This window comes from Anolis carolinensis, chromosome 1, assembly GCF_035594765.1.
Source record: "Anolis carolinensis isolate JA03-04 chromosome 1, rAnoCar3.1.pri, whole genome shotgun sequence".
Taxonomy (NCBI): Eukaryota; Metazoa; Chordata; class Lepidosauria; order Squamata; family Dactyloidae; genus Anolis; species Anolis carolinensis.
The window spans coordinates 255,040,829-255,060,840 of NC_085841.1; the positions used below are offsets into that span (position 1 = coordinate 255,040,829).

The window sequence follows — 20,012 nt, forward strand, 5'->3', positions numbered from 1 at the left end:
GCATTATAATATTGTAATTGGAAAGTGTTTAATGCATAAATAACTATGGCCAAATCAATTTCTCAATGATGTTTTGGCTAAATCAATTTCTCTTAATGTTTTGATACACCAGCTGAAACTATCCAAAGCCACTCATAATCATAGAAGTCATATGATTTTCCAGGGACAATACTGGATTCCAGTGCACTCCAAGCTGTGAACCTGCTCCTTCATGGAGAATATAACACTGCCCAAAATAGGTTATAATTCCAAACTCAAAGTGGATTTCCAGATAGGGGTTCAGGACATCTGCAGCCTATTTGAAATGAGCCATGAAAGAGAGCCAATGCCGAGAAGCCGCCTCATCGCTCCAGATATCATATCCCTCAGTAGCTTAATGTAGAGAGTGGTAAGCAGTCCCTCAACTTCACTTTTTGGGAAGATACATCTAAATTATTGCAGAATATCTCCAAGTTCTATATAACAAAATAATCCAAAGAAAAGTATTGATGGATGTACTGAATTTTGTTGTGAGGTTCAGCAGAGCTAACAATACTGTATTCCCCCCCCCCAAAAAAATTAAAATAAAATAAAATAAAAATCTGGAATGGTCTGCAACAAAGGAGATGAGGTTTTGCAGGAATAGTAAGCAGTCATTGTTACAAAAACCTCTCTAGCTGGTGGAGTAAGACTCTGGTCAGAATGCATTTACATAAGTGGTTTTCTATGTTAGGATAAAATGTTTAATGGAGAAATTGAAAAAAGGCCTCAGCAATGTATGCCAATATTAATCATAATGAAATTATACTTACAAAAGTTGCATTTTCCAGCAATAATGTAGTTGTATTTCTTTCTACATTCAGTTTAATGACATGTCCATGCCTGTTTTTATACACCACTTCTGTATCTGTTAATAGAAAAATGCATTAAGGATTAGCAAAGGACTAGCATTTCACGCAATAGCTTCTTAGTTAATGGACATGTTTAATGAAAAAAGACATAAGTGTCCACACAATACATTAAAGTGTGCTTAGATTAATGTAATGACTTCATTAGCAGCATCTAATTTTGTTGATTGTCCAGGGATAATTGCAAAATCTCTGTGCTTTTCATCTTCTGGTCTAACTGATGGAGGTGGTTTCAACACATCACTGTAGCCATACCCTAGCTTTTGTATAAAAAGAGAACAACAATCCCACATAAAAGCACCAACATTAGCCATTTAGTCTTAACCTTAAAACGTTTTTTGGTTAAATAACTGTGCAACATTTATTTGGTTAAACAATTGTTAATCCAGAATGCATTCAGTACTAAACTCCTGGCTGGCTTTATAGGACATTTACACATGGCAGTTGCTGAAGAAGATGTGGAAATTACAGTAAGTAAATTGCACTGGATGGTAATATATTTATGGTGCAACATTCAAATCCATAAATGGCTCAAAGGCTCAGAACTTCAAGGAATGCCTCTCCTTATATATGCCTGCCTGAGAATTGGGGTCTGCTAGAGGAGCCCCCCCCCTTTGTGTTTCCCCAGAGACCTTCTTTGCTCTAGCACCTTGGTTGTGGAACACCCTCCCAAGAACGTCAAATTGGAGCTGATGCTGGGATCAAACATGGTGTTTTATTAATGCCTCTGGGGTCAAATGATTTTTATATGCGCATGTACATATTAAAACTGTTGTAATCTCTTAAACCAATATTAACTTCTTGATATTTCAGTGTTTTCATCTGTTTAAAATACCTTTGATTTTATTGTTTTGAAATTGATGTGTATTAAACTGTTTGGATTTATTTTACTTGTATGTTGTCCTGAGATCTTAAGGTATAGAGGTAAATATTTTAATAAATAAAGTAAATAGCTGTGGTTACTTATATTGGCAGGAAACTGATAAACCCTAGGGTTCCTCTGTAAATAAATTTTGAGATTTTAGTAAACACCAAAGTTTTCTTTTGTCTTTTTAGAGTTGCAAAGGAGGTTTCAGGATTTTAAAGAAAGATCAAAATGTCTTCAGCATATACAGCTATGTTATACAAGTCTGATATCATTAGATTAGATTGATTAGTTTAGCGAGAGGTACAACTGGTGAAAATATCTAAAGGAACTACAAAACCATTTTTGTTCAGTTCATTAACTACAGTAGAGTCTCACTTATCCAACATAAACGGGCCGGCAGAATGTTGGATAAGCGAATATGTTGGATAATAAGGAGGCATTAAGGAAAAGCCTATTAAACATCAAATTAGGTTATGATTTTACAAATGAAGCACCAAAACATCATGTTAGACAACAAATTTGGCAGGAAAGGTAGTTCAAAACGCAGTAATGCTATGTAGTAATTACTGTATTTATGAATTTAGCACCAAAATATCACGATATATTGAAAACATTGACTACAAAAATGCGTTGGATAATCCAGAACGTTGGATAAGCGAGTGTTGGATAAGTGAGACTCTACTGTATCTGGATAGCATGGGAGAACATACCCCCCCCCCCTCGCCAACCATCCCCTCCAAGAGCTTTTTTTTACCCATCTTTCCAAATGATTGATGGATTTACACAATTTAAAGAATGGAAATGTGAGGTCTATCATATTAGAGATTTGTTCAGAAAGGGGAAGCTTATGACTGTAGAAATGTAATTGGTTTCAAATGTGTCATTTCACCTCTTTCATATCTTCCAAGGCACTTCTGGACAGGGCTTAAACCTGTTGCATAGCACATGCTTATCTATTGTAATGTATTTGTTTTCGTATCTCATTAAAAATTCTTTAACAGAAATAATTAAAACAATAATGCTTGCAAGCAGTGAAAATGTCTGAAGAAAACATATTTAGGGACTTGGGGGTTCATGCTCATTTCAGTACACAGCACAAAACTCTTTTTCTTGCATTGGGAGTGAAAACTGTAGATAAACACATATAAAGTGCTTTAAGAATCTAAAATAAAACTCCACATATAAGTGTTGGAAGTAAGTACAGTAATCATCAGCAATCACTATTAATTTCTATTAAAGTGTCAATCTAACGAATGGCGCTTTTTGTGATAAGGAACGCTTCCTAGACAGGATAATGAAGCGTTTCATGGCCACTTGACAAAATGACAGATTTATTTTAAAAATGACAGACAGAAAAACTATAGATAATTTAAAATTTCATTACTTAGCTTACATGAGGCAGAAAAACTATAGCTAGTTTATCTATTTACCTGAGCCAAATGTATTACTTAGACCTATTGCTACCATCATAATGACCACAGTGTACTTACTTCACATGTTGTTGTTAAAGATCAAGAGCTTGTTGTTTTGTTTTGTTTTTAAGTGGCAACTATTTTTCAGAAGAGCTGTCTTTGAACTCTCAAAACCACATGCCAGGATATAAATCTATTCTTTTCTCTTTTCCCTACATTCAGCTTTTTTTAAATCTCAATTTTTTCAGCCTATCCACCCCATTCGACTATTTTCGCGATCACCCCCCACAAAAACCAATTTTCCTGCCATTCTTATGTGTAACACAGAAGACATGAGAACACTTTAAAAACAGCTACCAACAAAATTAGGTGAACCAGAGAAATGTCCAAAATTCTGTGTTATTCCATTCAACACCTATTTATGGAACATTTAATTTCCATCTGTCTTTGATGAAAATCTATAGACCTCTCTTGTGAGGTGAGGTGAGAAAGTTAGTGAACACAGCACAACAGTAAATACTAAATATGTATTTTTAGTCATGTGACTATTCAATTTTATTATTTACTTCTAAACATATTTTGAAACGGCTCTTAAAAATGACCTGCCTTTTACATAGTGATGAAAGGAATCTGTTCCAGTATTGGACATTATATCCTGAGTGCCAGGTAACACGTTAAAAAGTAATTTTAGCAGCACTTTGATTTGAAAAGCCTGTTTAAGAAGCCCATTCTAAAAATGAGCTGCTCCATGATAAATATAGTCATATTAGGCTTGCTTTATTCTAATCTCTTCAATTTAGACAATTTGCATATTATGAAATGTATATGCAACCTACATATTATGCAAATATTAAAATATTCTACTTTGCATTTATTTATGCATTGTATTTATGAAAATTCTACATATTAAGTGTTGCATTTGTTCTACCTCTGTGTATTAGCCTTGCTACCATTTTTATAATAACTGCTCATCTAAGAAAACCAATGTATAATAATGAAGTTGTGATTTAGGGTGCATCTAAATTGTAGAATTAATTCTGTTTGACACCACTTTAACTTCTATGAATCCTATGCCATTCTGGGAGTTTGGTTCAGTGAGGCACCAGCACTCTTGGGCAGAGAAGGCCAAAAACAATATAAAACTACAACTCTTATGATTCCATGGCACTGTCTGATAGCATTTAAAGTCGTGTCAAACTGCATAAATACTGCTATGTAGATGCACCCTTGAAAGAGTGAGAACCAAGTGCAGATGTTTGCTTCAATTTGTCATGTGATCTTTGGCCATCACTACCTCTCAGCAAACCTACTGTAAGAGATAGTTGTAGATATCAATAGGGAGAACCTCCTAAAGTGGATATATATATATATATATATATATATATATATATATGAGTTCTGACATCGCGGCGACGCACTAAACAGCATAACGACACATGCCCCAACCTCGAAAACTGGCAAAAAAAAAAACTGAAATCCCCGCCTCAAGGCCAAGACAACAGAATTAAACAAAAACCACAATCAGAACGCCAAAAAGGGCCAAAAACCACAACAGGCCATATGCGCATGCGCCAACACACAATCCTTTCAACCCTTCCCGCACGTGCACACATATAACCCTCACCCACGCGCTCAGCTTCGCCCGCCGCTGGCACTGCCGCCATCTTCCCCGCAGCTTGGAAAGGAAGGAACAACGGGAGGGGAGGGGAGGCAGTCCAGGCCGGCTGCCGCTTCCTCCGCAACTCCGAAAAGAAGGCAGAAGGGAAGGGAGGGGGAGGGGAGGCACCCCTGGCCAGCTGGCCCTCCTTCCCGCACCGCCCGAACTCCCAGCAGCAGGGACACGGAGCCCAAGAGCCCCCCACCCACCCCTCCCCCTCCACTCTTCTCCCTTCTTTCTTTCTCTCCCTTCCTTCACCTTCTCTCTTTGACTCTTTCAGAACTTTCCTTCCTTCTTTCCTTCCCTTAACTTTCTTTCTCCCTTCCCTTTTCCCCTTCTTTTCCTTCCTTCCTTCCCTCCCTTCTTTCTTTTATTCATTCCCTTCCTTCACTTTCTTCCTTCTTTCCCTCCCTCCCTCCCTCCCTCCCTTTCAAACCCCGACCTTCCTTCCCACCCTCTTCGTTCCTGCTTCCTCCTTTCTCCTTTCCCTTCAAACTCCTTCTTTCCTTCCTTCCCTCTCTTTCTTGCTCTTCCTTCTTCCTCCTTCCTTTCCCTCCTTCCTTCTTCACTCCTTCCCACTTCTAAACCTTTCTTTCTCCTCTTGGCCAACTTTCCTAACTCTGGTTTGGGGTGAATTTCCCGGGCTGCCTGGCCATGTTCAAGAAGCATTCTCTCCTCACGTTTCGCCCACATCTATGTGAGGTATCCAAAGGTTGTGAAATGTGTTGGAAACTACGTTACTGGGATTTATATATATGTGCAATAATGTCCAGGGTGGAGGAAAGGACTTTTCAATGTTATAATTGGTCCACTTGATTAGCAATGAATACCCTTGCAGGTTCAAACCCTGGCTGCATCCTGCCTGGGAAATCCTTTGTGGGGAGATGTAAGCTGGCCCTATGATTCTCTCCTCACATTTCGCCCACCTCTATGTCAGGTATCCACCTATGTCAGGTGAGGTCTATTGCAAACTAGGCAAGTAGGGGTTTATACATATGTGCAATAATGTGTTGGCAACTAGGCAAATGGGGTTTATATATATGTGCAATAATGTCCAGAGTGCAGGAAAGGACTTTTGTCTTGAATGTTGTAATTGTTCCACTTGATTAGCATTGAATAGCCTTGCAGGTTCAAACCTTGGCTGCATCCTGCCTGGGAAATCCTTTGTGGGAAGATGTAAGCTGGCCCTATGATTCTCTCCTCACATTTCGCCCACATCTATGTCAGGTATCCAAAGGTTATTAGGTCTATTGGAAACTAGGCAAGTAGGGGTTTATACATATGTGCAATAATGTCCAGGGTGGAGGAAACCACTTTTGTCTTCAATGATATAATTGGTCACCTTGATTACCATTGAATAGCCTTACAGCTTCAAAGCCTAGCTGCATCCTACCTGGGGAATTCCTTTCTTGGGAAATGTAAGCTGGCCCTATGGAACCCCCCGGTGGCGTAATGGGTCAAACCCTTATGACTTGAAGGTTAGCTTCCTCTTCTCACGAATCCAACCTGAAAAGACCGCAGATAAGCTCCTTCTATCACCTCCACCTCCATGCGGGGACATGAGAAAAACTCCAACAAGGATGGTAAAAAAACATCAAAACATCCAAGCAACATCCTCTGGGCAATGTCCTTCCAGATGGCCAATTCTCTGCCCAACAAAACATTCCTACAGCCACAGCAATGTGTGGCCGGGCACAGCTAGTGTACTATAAATAAAATAATAAGAACAAAATTTTGTCATTTGTCATACATAATAACACATCAAGTAGTTTTTTGTTTGTTTTCTTTTTACTTATGGCAAAAAGCTACAAAAACTTGAAATAAACAGGAAGGCTGGCGAGTGACTACTGTCTGATTCACATGAGACAATGCAGTGGAAATTACAGAAAAATATAAATGATTGTAGGAATAAAAAAGCAATGTGTGATGTTTAATCAGAGACAGAAATTGAATATGTTATTATAATTAAAACAGAGTTTAGTTTAACTTCATTTATCCTAATCATAGTGGATAAGTCAATGAATGCCTTGAATAAATAAAATAATCAACCTTTCATCACAAAACAAGTGTCAGTCAATTCGTCTACCTCAGGATGCCACCTATTATTTGTTCCTGACCACTCCTAATGATATAGTGTTCCCTTCCTACTTTGCGGTTTGCTTTTCTGAGAGGTGTGCATGTGCAGAAGAAGCCTGTTTCCCTTTTGCACATGTGCCCTCCCTCTCGTCGGTGTCCAGCCGCGCCACTCTGGATGCTGACGAGAGGAAGACGCATGCACTAAAAGGGAAACTGGCAGGCACCGGAGAGGAAAAAGCACTGGAAGAAGGCTTGCAAAGGGGAGAAAGGCCACCTACTAATATAATGTGTAAATATTGAAATAAATATAGTTTCCATACTTCGTGGAATTTCACTTATTGCAGGTGGTCCTGGAACGTAACCCCCGCGATAAGTGAGGGAACACTGTACATGCAATTTCTGTATTTTTCATTCCCTCTTATCTTGCTTTCCTTTCCAATTGTACTTAATGACCTGCCGGCTGGAGCAACATCTTATGAAGCAGGTCATGGTATACAAAGGCTTATACTCAATAAATAATAATAATAACAATAATTTTATTTCTTAACCACCTCTTCTCACAGCTCGAGGCGGGTTACAACATTGCTAAAACACATAATCAAAACACACAATCATTTAAAAACACTCCGTAGAATACACATATTAAAACGTATTTCCATAAAATGCACATTAGAATGCCCAAACAAAAGTAGATGTTGAAGTTTAAAATTCATCATTAAAACTGTCTGGGCAGGCCTGCCTGAAAACATAGGTCTTCACACATGTTTTAAATTCTGGCAAATGATCTAGCTGTTGGAGCTCTACTGGCAGGTAGTTCCACAGTCGTGGGGTGGCTGTTGAAAAGATCCTCTGGCTGGTGGTTGCCAGTTGTGTTCTGGCAGGCTGGAGCAGACTCCCCTCAGAGGACATCAGTGTTTGGGGCAGATTGTATGGAAATAGGTGATCCGGTGTGATGCCCCATGGGCCTCTGAGTCCTGACCCTAGCGCCATTATGGATCATGGTGATGAAGACATGGGATTTCTGCCGTCTCAGCAAGAGACTGTGCCATTCCAGATGCCTTTTGTTGACAATTCTTGCCAAGAGCTCATTAGAACGGACCTTGAACAAGCTATTCCCAGCGCTTCCCCCCCCCCCTTCGCAAGAAGGGAGTTCTTTGAAAATAGTCGCTCAGAGAAAGCGCAAACAAGGAAAAGCGCCAGATTAGCAGCCAGACAGAGTCCTAATTAGCTCGTTTCTCCTGAGAGTATTCAGGGAGGAACGCATCTGGACGAAGATGTGTTTCAGTTCTTTTCCCTTGGGAAAAGAAGCACTGGACACCTGTTTGTAGAAAGATTTGAAGTTCTTTAAAAGCTTCCCGCACGGGCTAGCCCGCGCGGAGTCAACAAGTCAGCTCAAGGATTAACTTCGGTTCCAGCCAAGTGTGGACTGTGTTTTGAGTCCGCTAACTCCAGTTTCATTGTGCCTTGCCTTGTCGTGTTCTTGACCCGTCTCATCGTGTTCCCAGCCTTGTATCTTGTGCCAAGTATCCAGTCTTGTCTTCAGTCTCCTGCCTTGGATTTACTTTGAACTCTAGTAAAATCTTGGACGTTTCCCCACTCAAACTGCTTGGAAGTTGAGTGTGTTTCGGTTTTGGATTATAACTTTGAACTCTAATATTATATACTGGACAATATATTTCTGGACTATATTTGACCTTCTCTGAAAGGTCTATTGATGAACTTTATTTTCTATCTGTTTTTATCCTAATTACTCATTTCTTTAATAAAGATATTAGACTGTTATTGGCCTCCGTGTGTTGGTTCTAGTGCTCTGCGGCCAGGGCGTGACATCCGGTAGTAACCTAGGCCCAAGTCATGTAGGACTTTGTACTTTGCCCGAAAACTAATTGGCAGCCAGTGAAATGACTTTAGGATAGGTGTAATATGCTCACTGTTACAGTAGATGTTTCTATAACCAGTCTAACTGCCATATTTTGAAACAACTGGAATTTCAAAACTTGGTACAAAAGTAGTGCAATGTACAGCACATTGCAGAGGTCCAACCTTGAGGTTACCTGTGCATGTACTACCATCTTTAGGTCCTCCAAATGTAGGCAGGGGTACAGCTGGTGTATAAGCTGAAACTGATAGTAAGCACTCCTGATCATCGCATCTACCTGGACTGACATTTGGAGAAATGGATCTAGGAGCACTCCCAAGCTGCAAATAGTATTTCAGAGGAAGTGTAACCCCATCCAGGACTTGTAGATATGCCTCCATCCCCAGATTAGGACCCTTGATGTTAAGCACCACTATTTTGTCTGGATTCAGTTTCAATTTGGTTTTGTTTTTCTTATCCAGTCCATTACTTCCTCCAGGCATTCATTCAGAGGAGACACACTATACTTAACAGAAGCTGTTTTTGAAGACATGGAGAAATATATTTGGGTGTCATCAGCATACTGATAACACCTCACCCCATGCCTACAGATGATCTCTCCCAGTGGCTTCATGTAAATATTAAAGAGCATTGGAGATAGAATGGCGCTTTGTGTGATACCAAGTAACAGCTCCTTTTTTGTGGAGCAGCTATACCCAAGCACTACCATCTGGGACCTGAGAGGTACAACCAGAACCACTGCAACACAGTACCTCCAATTCCAAGTCCCTCCAGAAGGATACCATAGTTGATTATACTGAAGGCCACTGAAAGGTCTAGAAGCATCAACAAGGACACACTCCCGCTGTTGGTGTTGAGATTGTCCACTAAGACGGCCATAGCAGTCTCAACTCCATATTCTGCTCTGAAGCCAGTTTGAAATAGGTCAAGAAAACTGCCTTCTCAATCACCTTGCCCCAAAAAAGTTAAGAGACTGCTCTGTAATTATTAATGTCCAGGAGCTCCAGGGAGGGCTTCTTCAGCAGTGGTCTAACTACAGCTTCTTTTAAAGAGGATGGAAAATTCCCCTCCCTGAGAGATGCATTAATAATTTGTTGTATTTGAACTCTAATTGCATCTCCTTGGATGACCAGCTAAGAGGGACAAGAATCAAGAAAACAGGTTATCCTCCTTACCATCCCTAGCAGCTTGTCCATAAACACAATACTCATGAATTGAAACTGATCCAGTGTAATCCCACTCACAGAGTTGTTGGGACACCTCTTTCTTGGCCTCTGCTCCAATCATATCATCTAAATTGGCTCTTATGCGAGAGATTTTATCTGAAAAATTGTTGTTAAAAGCATCACAGTGAGCTACTGAAGGTTCAAACAATGGGTTCACCTGCATTAAGCTTCTCACCACTCTGAACAACTCAGCTGGATGTGAATCTGCAGACACAATACGTGTATTGCCATCTTATAGTAGTGAAGGTGCTCACTATACCATTGCCAATGTTTTTGCTACAACTGATTAACTCAATGGTGTGCTTAAAAACTTTGAAAGATGTTTCTTTGTTTAAGAAAAATATAACTGCAAGGTAAGTGCCAATCCAATAATACCCTTTTTCCTGGGACTCCACCTTTTTCCTCCATTGCCTCATCTCATCCTCATAATGCCTCCTTCAGTTTCTTTGTGTATTAACATTACAGCACAATTAATCTTCCCTTCTTCAGCATCACATACTGTTCACTCTCCTTTACCTTGAACCCATCACTTCCACTGTTTCTTCTTTCCCCTCAGTTTGCCTTGCCTTACACTACTGCAATGCTTCCAATCATTGCACTACCACTGAATCTCCTATCGTAACGCTCATGCTGTTGAAAAGATGGTGGCAAAGATAGCAGTGTTGAGAGAAAATATGATGGGGTTGATGAAGGACTGGAAAAGAGTGGCTCTTATCTTCGTTGATCAGATAGCTATCCTGTATAAAATTACACCCCCCCCCCCTTCCTAGTAAAATTCTATAATATTGCTATGTAAAGTCAAGAAAAAGGGAGGGGGATTCCAGGGGGAAAAATCTAATTCTTCTCAATGGATCCACTGCTTTCTGTTTAATCTTTGCAAGAAGGTCTGAAAAAGAAACCTTAAACTGGCTATTCTTCTAAAGCAGTTGTGTCAAACTTGTGGCACTTCACGTGTTTTGGACTTCAGCTGGTCATTGAATTCCTGGCCAATTGACAAGCTGGCTAAAGCTTCTGGGAGTTGGAGGGCCAGATATCTGGAGGGCTACAAGTTTAACATCTCTGACCAAAAGTGAAACTTTTCTCCCAAACTGTGAAACCAATCCAAGGGTTTGGAATTGGATGGGTGACACCTATAATTATAAATACCAAACATAGATGTAAGACCTTAGACTGCAGGACAGAATAGTCATTATAAATTTTAACCCATAATCTGTTTTTTTTATAATTAAAACTTGATATCTGCGCCAGGTAATGGTTCAAACAAGCAACAGATGGAATTGCTAAAATTTGGGTAAAATATGGCCAATCAGGGAATATTGGACCTGAGGGCTGTACTTATGAGAATCATAAGTTATAAGCTCTAATGATCCATGCTACTTCAGTCTGGCTATATGCTCTGTAAGCAGATTGCAAAATATTCTAGACAGCTTTAGGGAAGGAATGAAAAGCTGACCTTAGAAAGAAAGTTCAGATAGAATTCACACAGCTGAGTCAAGGTATGGAAGTGGGAATTTCAACACCATGCAGCAGCCTTTAATGCAGTGATGCATTGAAAATTAGATACAAAGGTGACACAAGTAAAGTACTGCATCTCATAAAAATGAAACAAGACTTTCCAGGATCAGGAGTGTTCTGACTAGAACTCTACTTAGCTAAAGGTCCTGGCAAAGAAAGTACTTCCTAACGGAATACATAATTCAATGTATAGCATTAATTACGACAAATCATGAAGATGGTCACTAGATAGATGCATTTAAATATTATTATTTAATATTATTACAATATGAGCCCCAAATCTACAAGGGATACATTCCTGAACATAGTGTGGAAACATGAAGCCACTTGAAATAAGTAACTTATGCTGGATGTTGCAAAAGAGTCACATTGGAGAAAAAGTTCTGTCATGGTCAATTCCAACAGTGAGGATGAAGAGTTGCTGGAAGGACCAGCAGAGGAATAACTCCCCAGCAGTCTAAACAAGTTGAAGCAATAACATTGGAACAGGCTTGTGAAGGGTTAAATATAGCCCTACTTTTGCAGTGCAGGAGCGAGTACGCAGAGTATCACAGGTCTGTGAGATTAGCAGAGAAACACGCACTAAATAAGCAACAGCTGAGATCATAGGATAAAAAGGCTCTCAGTGTGGAGTCTTGTGGAAGACAATGTCATCATATCTTGTCTTAGAATCTGACTCTACTGCTTTTTGGACGACCAGCATTTCTGAACCTGGATTGTGGCCTCGGCTTTCGTTTGTTCTTAACTTGTCTCTGTTGCTTCTCTGGCTTGACTTTGGCAAATTGGACTTTGGCATAAGTTCACCCTTATCTGTTTATGGTTATTCCAGCTGGACTTTCTTTTTTAAATAATTTAGAACTTTTTGTTCTGATTCAAATAATACTATTAATAGAAAGTCAACTGTTGTTTTTAAAACTGGAAAATGTTGTGTTTTTTTACCTGAGGGTCCATTTATTTTGTGCAGCTCAGCCTCCTTAGGTGAGCTTGTAAAGAAAAAGTAGTTGGGTGACAGTATGACAAATGAGGGTCACCACCTCTAAAATTGTGTTCAGTGTTAACGATAAAAAGCAAGAGGCAAGGGCTACAGTATGCCTGCCTCATAGGTATTTCTGCTCAAAACTCTTCTATTCACAAACGGAGACAATATGTCACAACATGAAAGGGAATCAATCTTTTCCATCTATTTTTTATCATTTCACACAAGCAAGTCTATAGTACACAAAATAAAAAACAATGCATTTTGCAAAGGAAAGATTGTGGGTCAGACTGTCTTCTGAGTTCCGTCAGACTCTACATAATTGTTCTGTATTGAACAAGAGAATTAGAGAAGCACGTAGCAATGAAAGTTTGGCTAGTTTATTTAACTGTTACAAAATTAACAAAGATTATTACAAAGTACTATGAATCTATATTATTTTACTATAACTTTTAACTGGAAAAAATTCCAGAACTATCATTATTGAAATTCAAAATACTGAAATTGATACTTTGAATTAATATTGTTGATGCTATTCATATTTGTTTGTTTATTTGAATTATTGAGACTTGAATTCACTTGAAAATTAAAAATGCAACTAAAAATAAAATGAATGTGAACATAAAATATTCAAAAACAACTTAAAAATGCATGAGTAGTAGAAAACAGCACTAGCCCAGTAAACAATCCCTTTTGCAACCAGCAACGTCAGTTGTCAAAATAAAAAGATCTTTCTTGGCAAATGGAAGATGATATGGAAGAACTTAGTCTAGCTGATAAGGAATCTCAGGGCCCTTGCAGACAGGCCCAAAACATGGGACCTGTCTCGTGAATTAATGCAGAGTAAACTGGGTTTTCCCAGTTTGCTCTACATTAATTAAACACCTCTAAAGATCCAGACCTTAAGCTAAGATCCAGATCTTCAGAGGTGAGGAACCTGTAGGGACTGCTTCCGCAGTCCTGGGGGCCAGTCCCCACAGCCATCCCACTTCTTCGGGCTCCTGAACCCTGAAGGAGTGGGAGGGCATCCACTTCCTCCCCTCCAGCCCCCCATCCCCCCCAAACATTCCCCCCAACAGAGCAACTTCCTCTGTACAGGACTCCTGACTCAAGAAAATGGCACATCAGAAGGTGGGGGGGGAGGGATTTCCCCCGACCTTTGGTTGACCTGGGATGCTATCTAGCCACCCCTCAAAAGAAAGTGGTGGGGTTGGGGTGGGGTGGGCTAGAACCCGAGAGGAAGAGGTTTGTTTTATCCCGCTTCCTCTCAGATTTTAGCACAGTGTAGAAGGGCCCTCAGGCTGGATTTAGGCCCCTGCTACACTGCCATATAAAATACAGATTATCTACTTTGAACTGGATTATCTTGCAGTGTAGACTCATATAATCCAGTTCAAAGCAGATAGTCTGGGATCAGTTCCTGGGCTATAGGGCAGTGTAGATCCAGACACAGAACCAGGAAGTGGGAATTTCCTTTGTTTCAATTCCACACAGGGCCCTTCCACACAACCCTATATCCCAGAATATCAAGGCAGAAAATCCCACAATATTTGCCTTGAACTGGGTTATCTGAGTCCACACTGACATATAACCCAGTTCAAAGCAGACAATGTGGGATTTTATTCAGCTGTGTGGAAGGGGCCTGGGAATATGTGAAAGGCTTCTCTTTAATATCTCACAACCTGGGAAGGCTGATATGGGAGGATATAGTAATTCAGATAGTTAAGCCAAGACATGTATCAATTTATAAGTAAAAACAAGCATACTGAATTATGCCTAGGAACAGATATGTAGCCAGGAATAAGAGTCTGCTCCCTCTGTTCTGTTTATTCTTTACACACATATTTTCACACACACACACAAACACAGATTAAAGTTATGGCCACAGTAATGTAGTGAGATTATATCAGCACATCATGTATACTATTATGTTCTTACTGTCAATTCTAAAGTTCCCTCAAAAGGGCCAAATTATTTACAGTATCACTATGTCACTTCTGTACTAATGGATTATGATTCTGCAAAACAGTAGCATGAGACAATTTGTTTCAATACACTTTCTGTCCAAAGTAGATAGTACAGTAGAGTCTCACTTATCCAACCGGCCAGCAGAACGTTGGATAGTGAAAATGTTGGATAATAAGGAGGGACTAAGGAAAAGTCTATTAAACATCAAATTACATTATGATTTTACAAATTAAGTACCAAAACATAATATTTTACAACAAATCAACAGAAAAAGCAGTTCAGTACATGGTAACGTAATGTAGTAATTACTGTATTTACGAATTTAGCACCAATACAGCACAATGTATTGAAAACATTGACTACAAAAGCATTGACTACGAAAAGGCCGACTGCACTGGATAATACAGAACATTGGATAAGTGGAGGTTGGATAAGCAAGACTCTACTGTATTTAGTAAGTAGAGAAATATTTAAACTATGTTTCATTAAATACAATTTCCCCACCATAAATTACAATCAGCTTTCTGTATCCTCAGATTCTGCATCCACTGATAAAACCATCCACAGTCTGAAACGATTAAAACAGAAATTCCAAAAGGCAAGACTTGATTTTGCCTTTTTTTTTATAGGACCATAATTTTACTATGTCACTGTATATAATGGGACTTGAGCATCCATGGATTTTGGTTATCTATGGGGTGTTGTGGATTGTTCATATTATGAAATGTAATTGCCTTGACTGGATAAGGCTGAAAGCTGTGTCCAAATAATGAACACACTATGGTTGCATATTAACCCAGCAATACCTGAATGTGGTGATCATCAATGCCTACCATCAAATCCACCATAACCAAAATGATGTAGAAAAAAGGAATACTAGACAAGAAGTTGCATCATCTCTAGTGCAGGAACAAAAAAAAATTACCCTCCTGACTCCTTTTCCAAATGCTTTCTGAATTATTCTCAATAATTATGTTGTTTTCTACAATACATTACAGTGCTGCCTTATACCAACACTAAATAGCAAGGCTAAATAAACAACTGTAATGTGCAAATAACTTTGGAAGGACAGAGTCTGGCATTTGGGTAAATTGGGGATAACCAGAATGCTTTCACATTAATTAATCTGCATAGTCCTTTAAAACACATCCGGACTTACATAAACCTGTGGAGGACATGGCCTTTACAGATCATTTAGATGAAGGCTTAAAGTAAGCCTCATGACAATTTTCCCAGTAAGGCTTTTTTTTTCCTTGTGAACACTAAGTAAAACACATGTTAATTTAAATCCAAGACATAGGATCTCTCACTGTGACACTATTATATATTTTTCTTAGTTTGATATTGAGGGAAGAGAGGAAACCAGTGTTTACTGTGCAAAGTATTAGTAGAATAACTTATTGTTACATTCAATTAAGAAAAAAGTTTTATTAATGAAAGAAGATGGTTCCTCCAGCTAAGTATCTCCTAATTTAATAATTAACCCTAAAACTAGCCCTAATTAAATAAAGCAATGATTTAGGAAACAATCCTACACTTTGGTTTCTTTGGCTGAGTGACCACATGATATTGAGAAACAGCTATACTGTGAAAAAGGCGAGGTATGTTTCCACCACACAAGCACACAATTCATAGGTAGTACAGAGATTTCCCAACTATGGGTGCAATCATTAATTTCTTTTTATTTGTCCTCAGCAAAAAAAAAAATGTATGTAAACAGGAAAAATGATTCCACTGAAAAGAAGTGATAAAAATCAGATTATTCCTTCCATGAAAGAATGGGGGAATATCATTTTTTTCATTTTTATTTGTTTTTCGGGGGGGGGGGGGTTCTTGTGCGAAAACACACTTTAATGGATGCCTACGCTATCAGACCTGCACCTATGAACAAGGACAGGAAGCTTAACTGTCCTGTTGACTGTCTCTTGAAATAGTACATTTCCTTAACATACGCTATTTACTCAAATCTAGTGTGCCACTGAATCTAATGCACACCTCAATTTTCAAAACCCTGAAACCAAAAAAAGTATTTACTGGCAAATGTGATGCACAGAGGTAAAAAGTGCACTCTTTATAACTTGTTCCAAAAAGATGTGCATTATAGTTGCTGTGTGCTCACAATTCCTTCTTTAAAAATAAAAAGTGTTAGATGACCAAATCTTCCAGCAATGGAAAGCTACAGCAGAGAATTATGTAACATTTGATGGGAAAATGGGAAGGAAAGGAAGATGGGGAAATTGGAAGGAGGGAAGATGGAAGGAAAAGAAAAAAGAGGAGGCGGTGGAAGAAAGGAGCAGATGAATGGAGCATAGAAAGGGGGTAAGAAAATAAGAGGGGAAGGGAGAAGGGGGAGGGAAGGAGGGAAGGAAAAGATGAGAGGAAAGAAAAGGAAGGAAGGGAAAAAGGAAGGAAGGAAAAGAAGAAAGGAAGAAAGAAAAGGGCTAGAGAGGGAAAGAAAAAAGAGTATGAGAAGGAAAAAGGGCAGTTAGAGAAAGAAGAGAGAGAGAAGGGGGGGGAGAAAATTTAAAAAGGGAGGAAAAGGTGAAAAGGATAGAGAGAAGGTTTGAAAGTGCCCCAGTGCCTTCCCTTCTTTCCCTCTCCTTAGCTGGAGGAGATCACGATAACAAAAGAACCCCTTCCCTTGCTCCCTCCTGGACCCTTCTCATAAGACCCTGGTGAGGTAGAAAGGCCTCCCAAGAACAGTCTGAGCCAGGTTTGTGGGGTAATGCCAAGAGAGGAGGGCAAGGAAGAGTGCAGACATACCCTCCACATTGGGACCAAGGATTTGACTGGAAGTGAACCCTTGTCTGAAAAGCAGAGGTGGAAAGCCTTAAGTGAGGTGGGGCTCAACTTGAGAGCCTTTGGGGCACCCTTCCACAGGCTCTGCTTCTCGGATATATTTCTTCTCTTTCTCCCTCCTTCCTTTTGCTTTCCAAGGGGTCTCTTTCCTTTCCTCCCCCTCTGCATGTGCATCGCTGGAGGACTCCATTCCTGGACGGGCTCCCTTTGTGAAGCGGTTCCTCCTTTTGTCTGTGCCACCAGCCATGCCCTCTCCTCCTTCGGAGAGACACTCAAATACAGAAAGAGAGCAGAAAGGACAAGGTGGGAAGGGGCTTCTCGTTTGGTGGAGCAGAGGAGCACTGCCCCCTCCTCCTCCTCCTCCTCCTTTTTCTCCTCATTGGCTTTCCTTCCCTCTTTGCCTCTGCTTCTGCTTCTGTTTTGGACACTTCTCTGCCAAGAGACTGAAGGAGGGAGAAAGGAAAGAAGGGAGAGGATTGCTTTGTGTGTTTCTCTCTTTCCCTCGCCTCTCTCTCTCTCTCTTTGTGTTCTCCTTCCTTCCTTCCCATCTCCTCCTCCTCCTCATCTTCAAACCCTAGAAGCAATGGTTGACAGCAAAAAGAGAGCCAGGTCAAAAGACGGCGGGCCCAAGGGGTGGAGGTAGAGGAGGCGAAGGTGGTGACGTGGGATAGTATTACACAAATATAATGCGCAACCCAATTTTGGCATGGTTTTTTTTACCCAAAAAGGTGTGCCTTATATTCGTATAAATACGGTATATCTATGCAGCACTGAAACAGTTACAGTTACAAAACACATACCTACACTAGCTGCAACATTCAGTAATTTAAGTGAAAAGAAACTCTGCTGTTCCCATCTCCTGCACTCTACTGACCAAGAATAACCTCTCTTCTAATATTTTATTCAAGCAGAGTCAATTCTTGCCATTCCATCGCTCCCTCGGAAACCAATAGAATTTTTGACTAGTAGCAGCATGAGTTGGCTATCATAATTCAAGGGGAGCAATAAAAGAGGTAAGTGCTGAACTCCACCAAGATGATGAAATATCTCCAGAAATGAACTATGCTATTAAATCATCAAGAGGATATTAAGGTCTGTCGGAAGCTGTTTTGAGTGGCACGATATTGCTTCAGTTCCTGATGTACTACAGGTCTTTCTCAGACACAAGAGGACTTCTGGCTTTTTTATCATCGAAAGAGGGAGGCGACTGAAGAACATATATTCTTTTGTTAAAAAAACGCATTGCTGTACTGCAAAATATGAATTTCCCCCCTAAACTCACTGCAGCACTATTATTCTTACTAAGTTTTAACAAACACAGTGGACTGCAGAAATTTTGGCATAATCAAAATGGAATAAAAATTAATGAAAATGTACTCCAGCTATCCAAAACTTCCGGTCTACATTGGTTTAATACTAGCCTATGTTAACCTCATTCTTTCCATTAGGGAGAAGATATAACACGGTCCAGAATGTGGATGTTTTGATATGGGACTGTGCACCTAATCAGCCATTTCCAAAACAAAGAATCTGATCCAGACAGAACTTTCTCCTCTCCCTCCTCTCTTCAAATCCTGTTGTGTCCTGAATAACAGATTCAAGAAGAGGCCAGCAATTGTTGTATTGTTGTAATTGTATTATGATATGTTGTTTTTATATTTTGCTATATTGTATTGTCCTGGGCATGGCCCCATGTAAGCCGCCCCGAGTCCCCATTGGGGAGATGGTGGCGGGGTATAAATAAAGTTTTATTATTATTATTATTATCTTTCACTGGCTCTTCACTGGAAAGATTTTTCAACTGAAAATGCTCTAAGGGATCTAGGAATGTATTTCCAATGTAAGGGACAGTGCCTAGTAAAAAGCAGAATGTACTAGAAAAAGTAATCGTACAGTTGCATGTTTAAGCTTTTAAAAATTTGAACTGACAAAGAACAGATTTAACTGTTTATTTTAAAAGCACAAAAAATCAGCCCATTTCCACAATGCATTTACTCTTTGTGTTCACTTGTGCAGCACAGAAACTAAAGATGTATTCTTGTTTTTTAAAGAAACCTTTAGAGCAGTCCAATAAAATAACAGCTTAAGCTACCTATCCACCTATTTGGCATGATTAATGTACTCTATCATGTCTCCAAATTTCCAACAGATGTATGGCATAGATGTTTTAGGTTCCCACAACTTGTTGCTGAAAGGTCTGAATGAATACAGAACTGTAATGGGGTTGGATTTGAATTGCCGAACCAAACTAAATCAGTTCAACTGGCATAGCCCATTTTATAAAGGTCTCAATATACATTTTTAATATAATTGCTTAAGTTGATATACTTTTATAGCAGCCCGGGAGAGATGTGTTTGTTAACAGCATCTACTTATAATGTTATCAATTTCTAGGAAAATGAAAACAACAGTATGTATACGAGGAATACTGGTGGAGTATTTTTCCCATTACTCTAGAGCAGGGGTACTCAAACTTTTGAAGTGGAGGGCCGGTTCATGGTCCCTCAGACTCTTGAAGGGCCGAATTATCATTTGAAAAAAATACAAGCAAATTCCTATGCACACTGCACATGTCTTACTTGTAGTGCAAAAAACCCACAACAATTATTATTTTTTTTTATTTACTACATTTATATCCCACCCTCTCTCATCCCGAAGGGGAGTCAGAGTGGCTTACAAGTTGTATGTACATACAATATATTATATTATTAGCATAGCACAATATTAGCATTATATATTACTATATTGT

The 20,012-nt window shown here is 39.5% G+C and overlaps 1 protein-coding gene across 3 annotated transcripts in view; it reads right to left on the reverse strand.

Moving 5' to 3' along the window:
* Positions 1-20,012, reverse strand: part of dpp10 (dipeptidyl peptidase like 10) — a 798,815-nt gene that overhangs the window by 228,024 nt on the left and 550,779 nt on the right. For all 3 annotated transcript variants that reach the window (XM_008109652.3, XM_003214894.4, XM_008109657.3), the window contains exon 4: positions 792-886. In XM_008109652.3, coding sequence (XP_008107859.1) covers positions 792-886 — 95 coding nt within the window. The remainder of the gene's footprint in view (positions 1-791; positions 887-20,012) is intronic.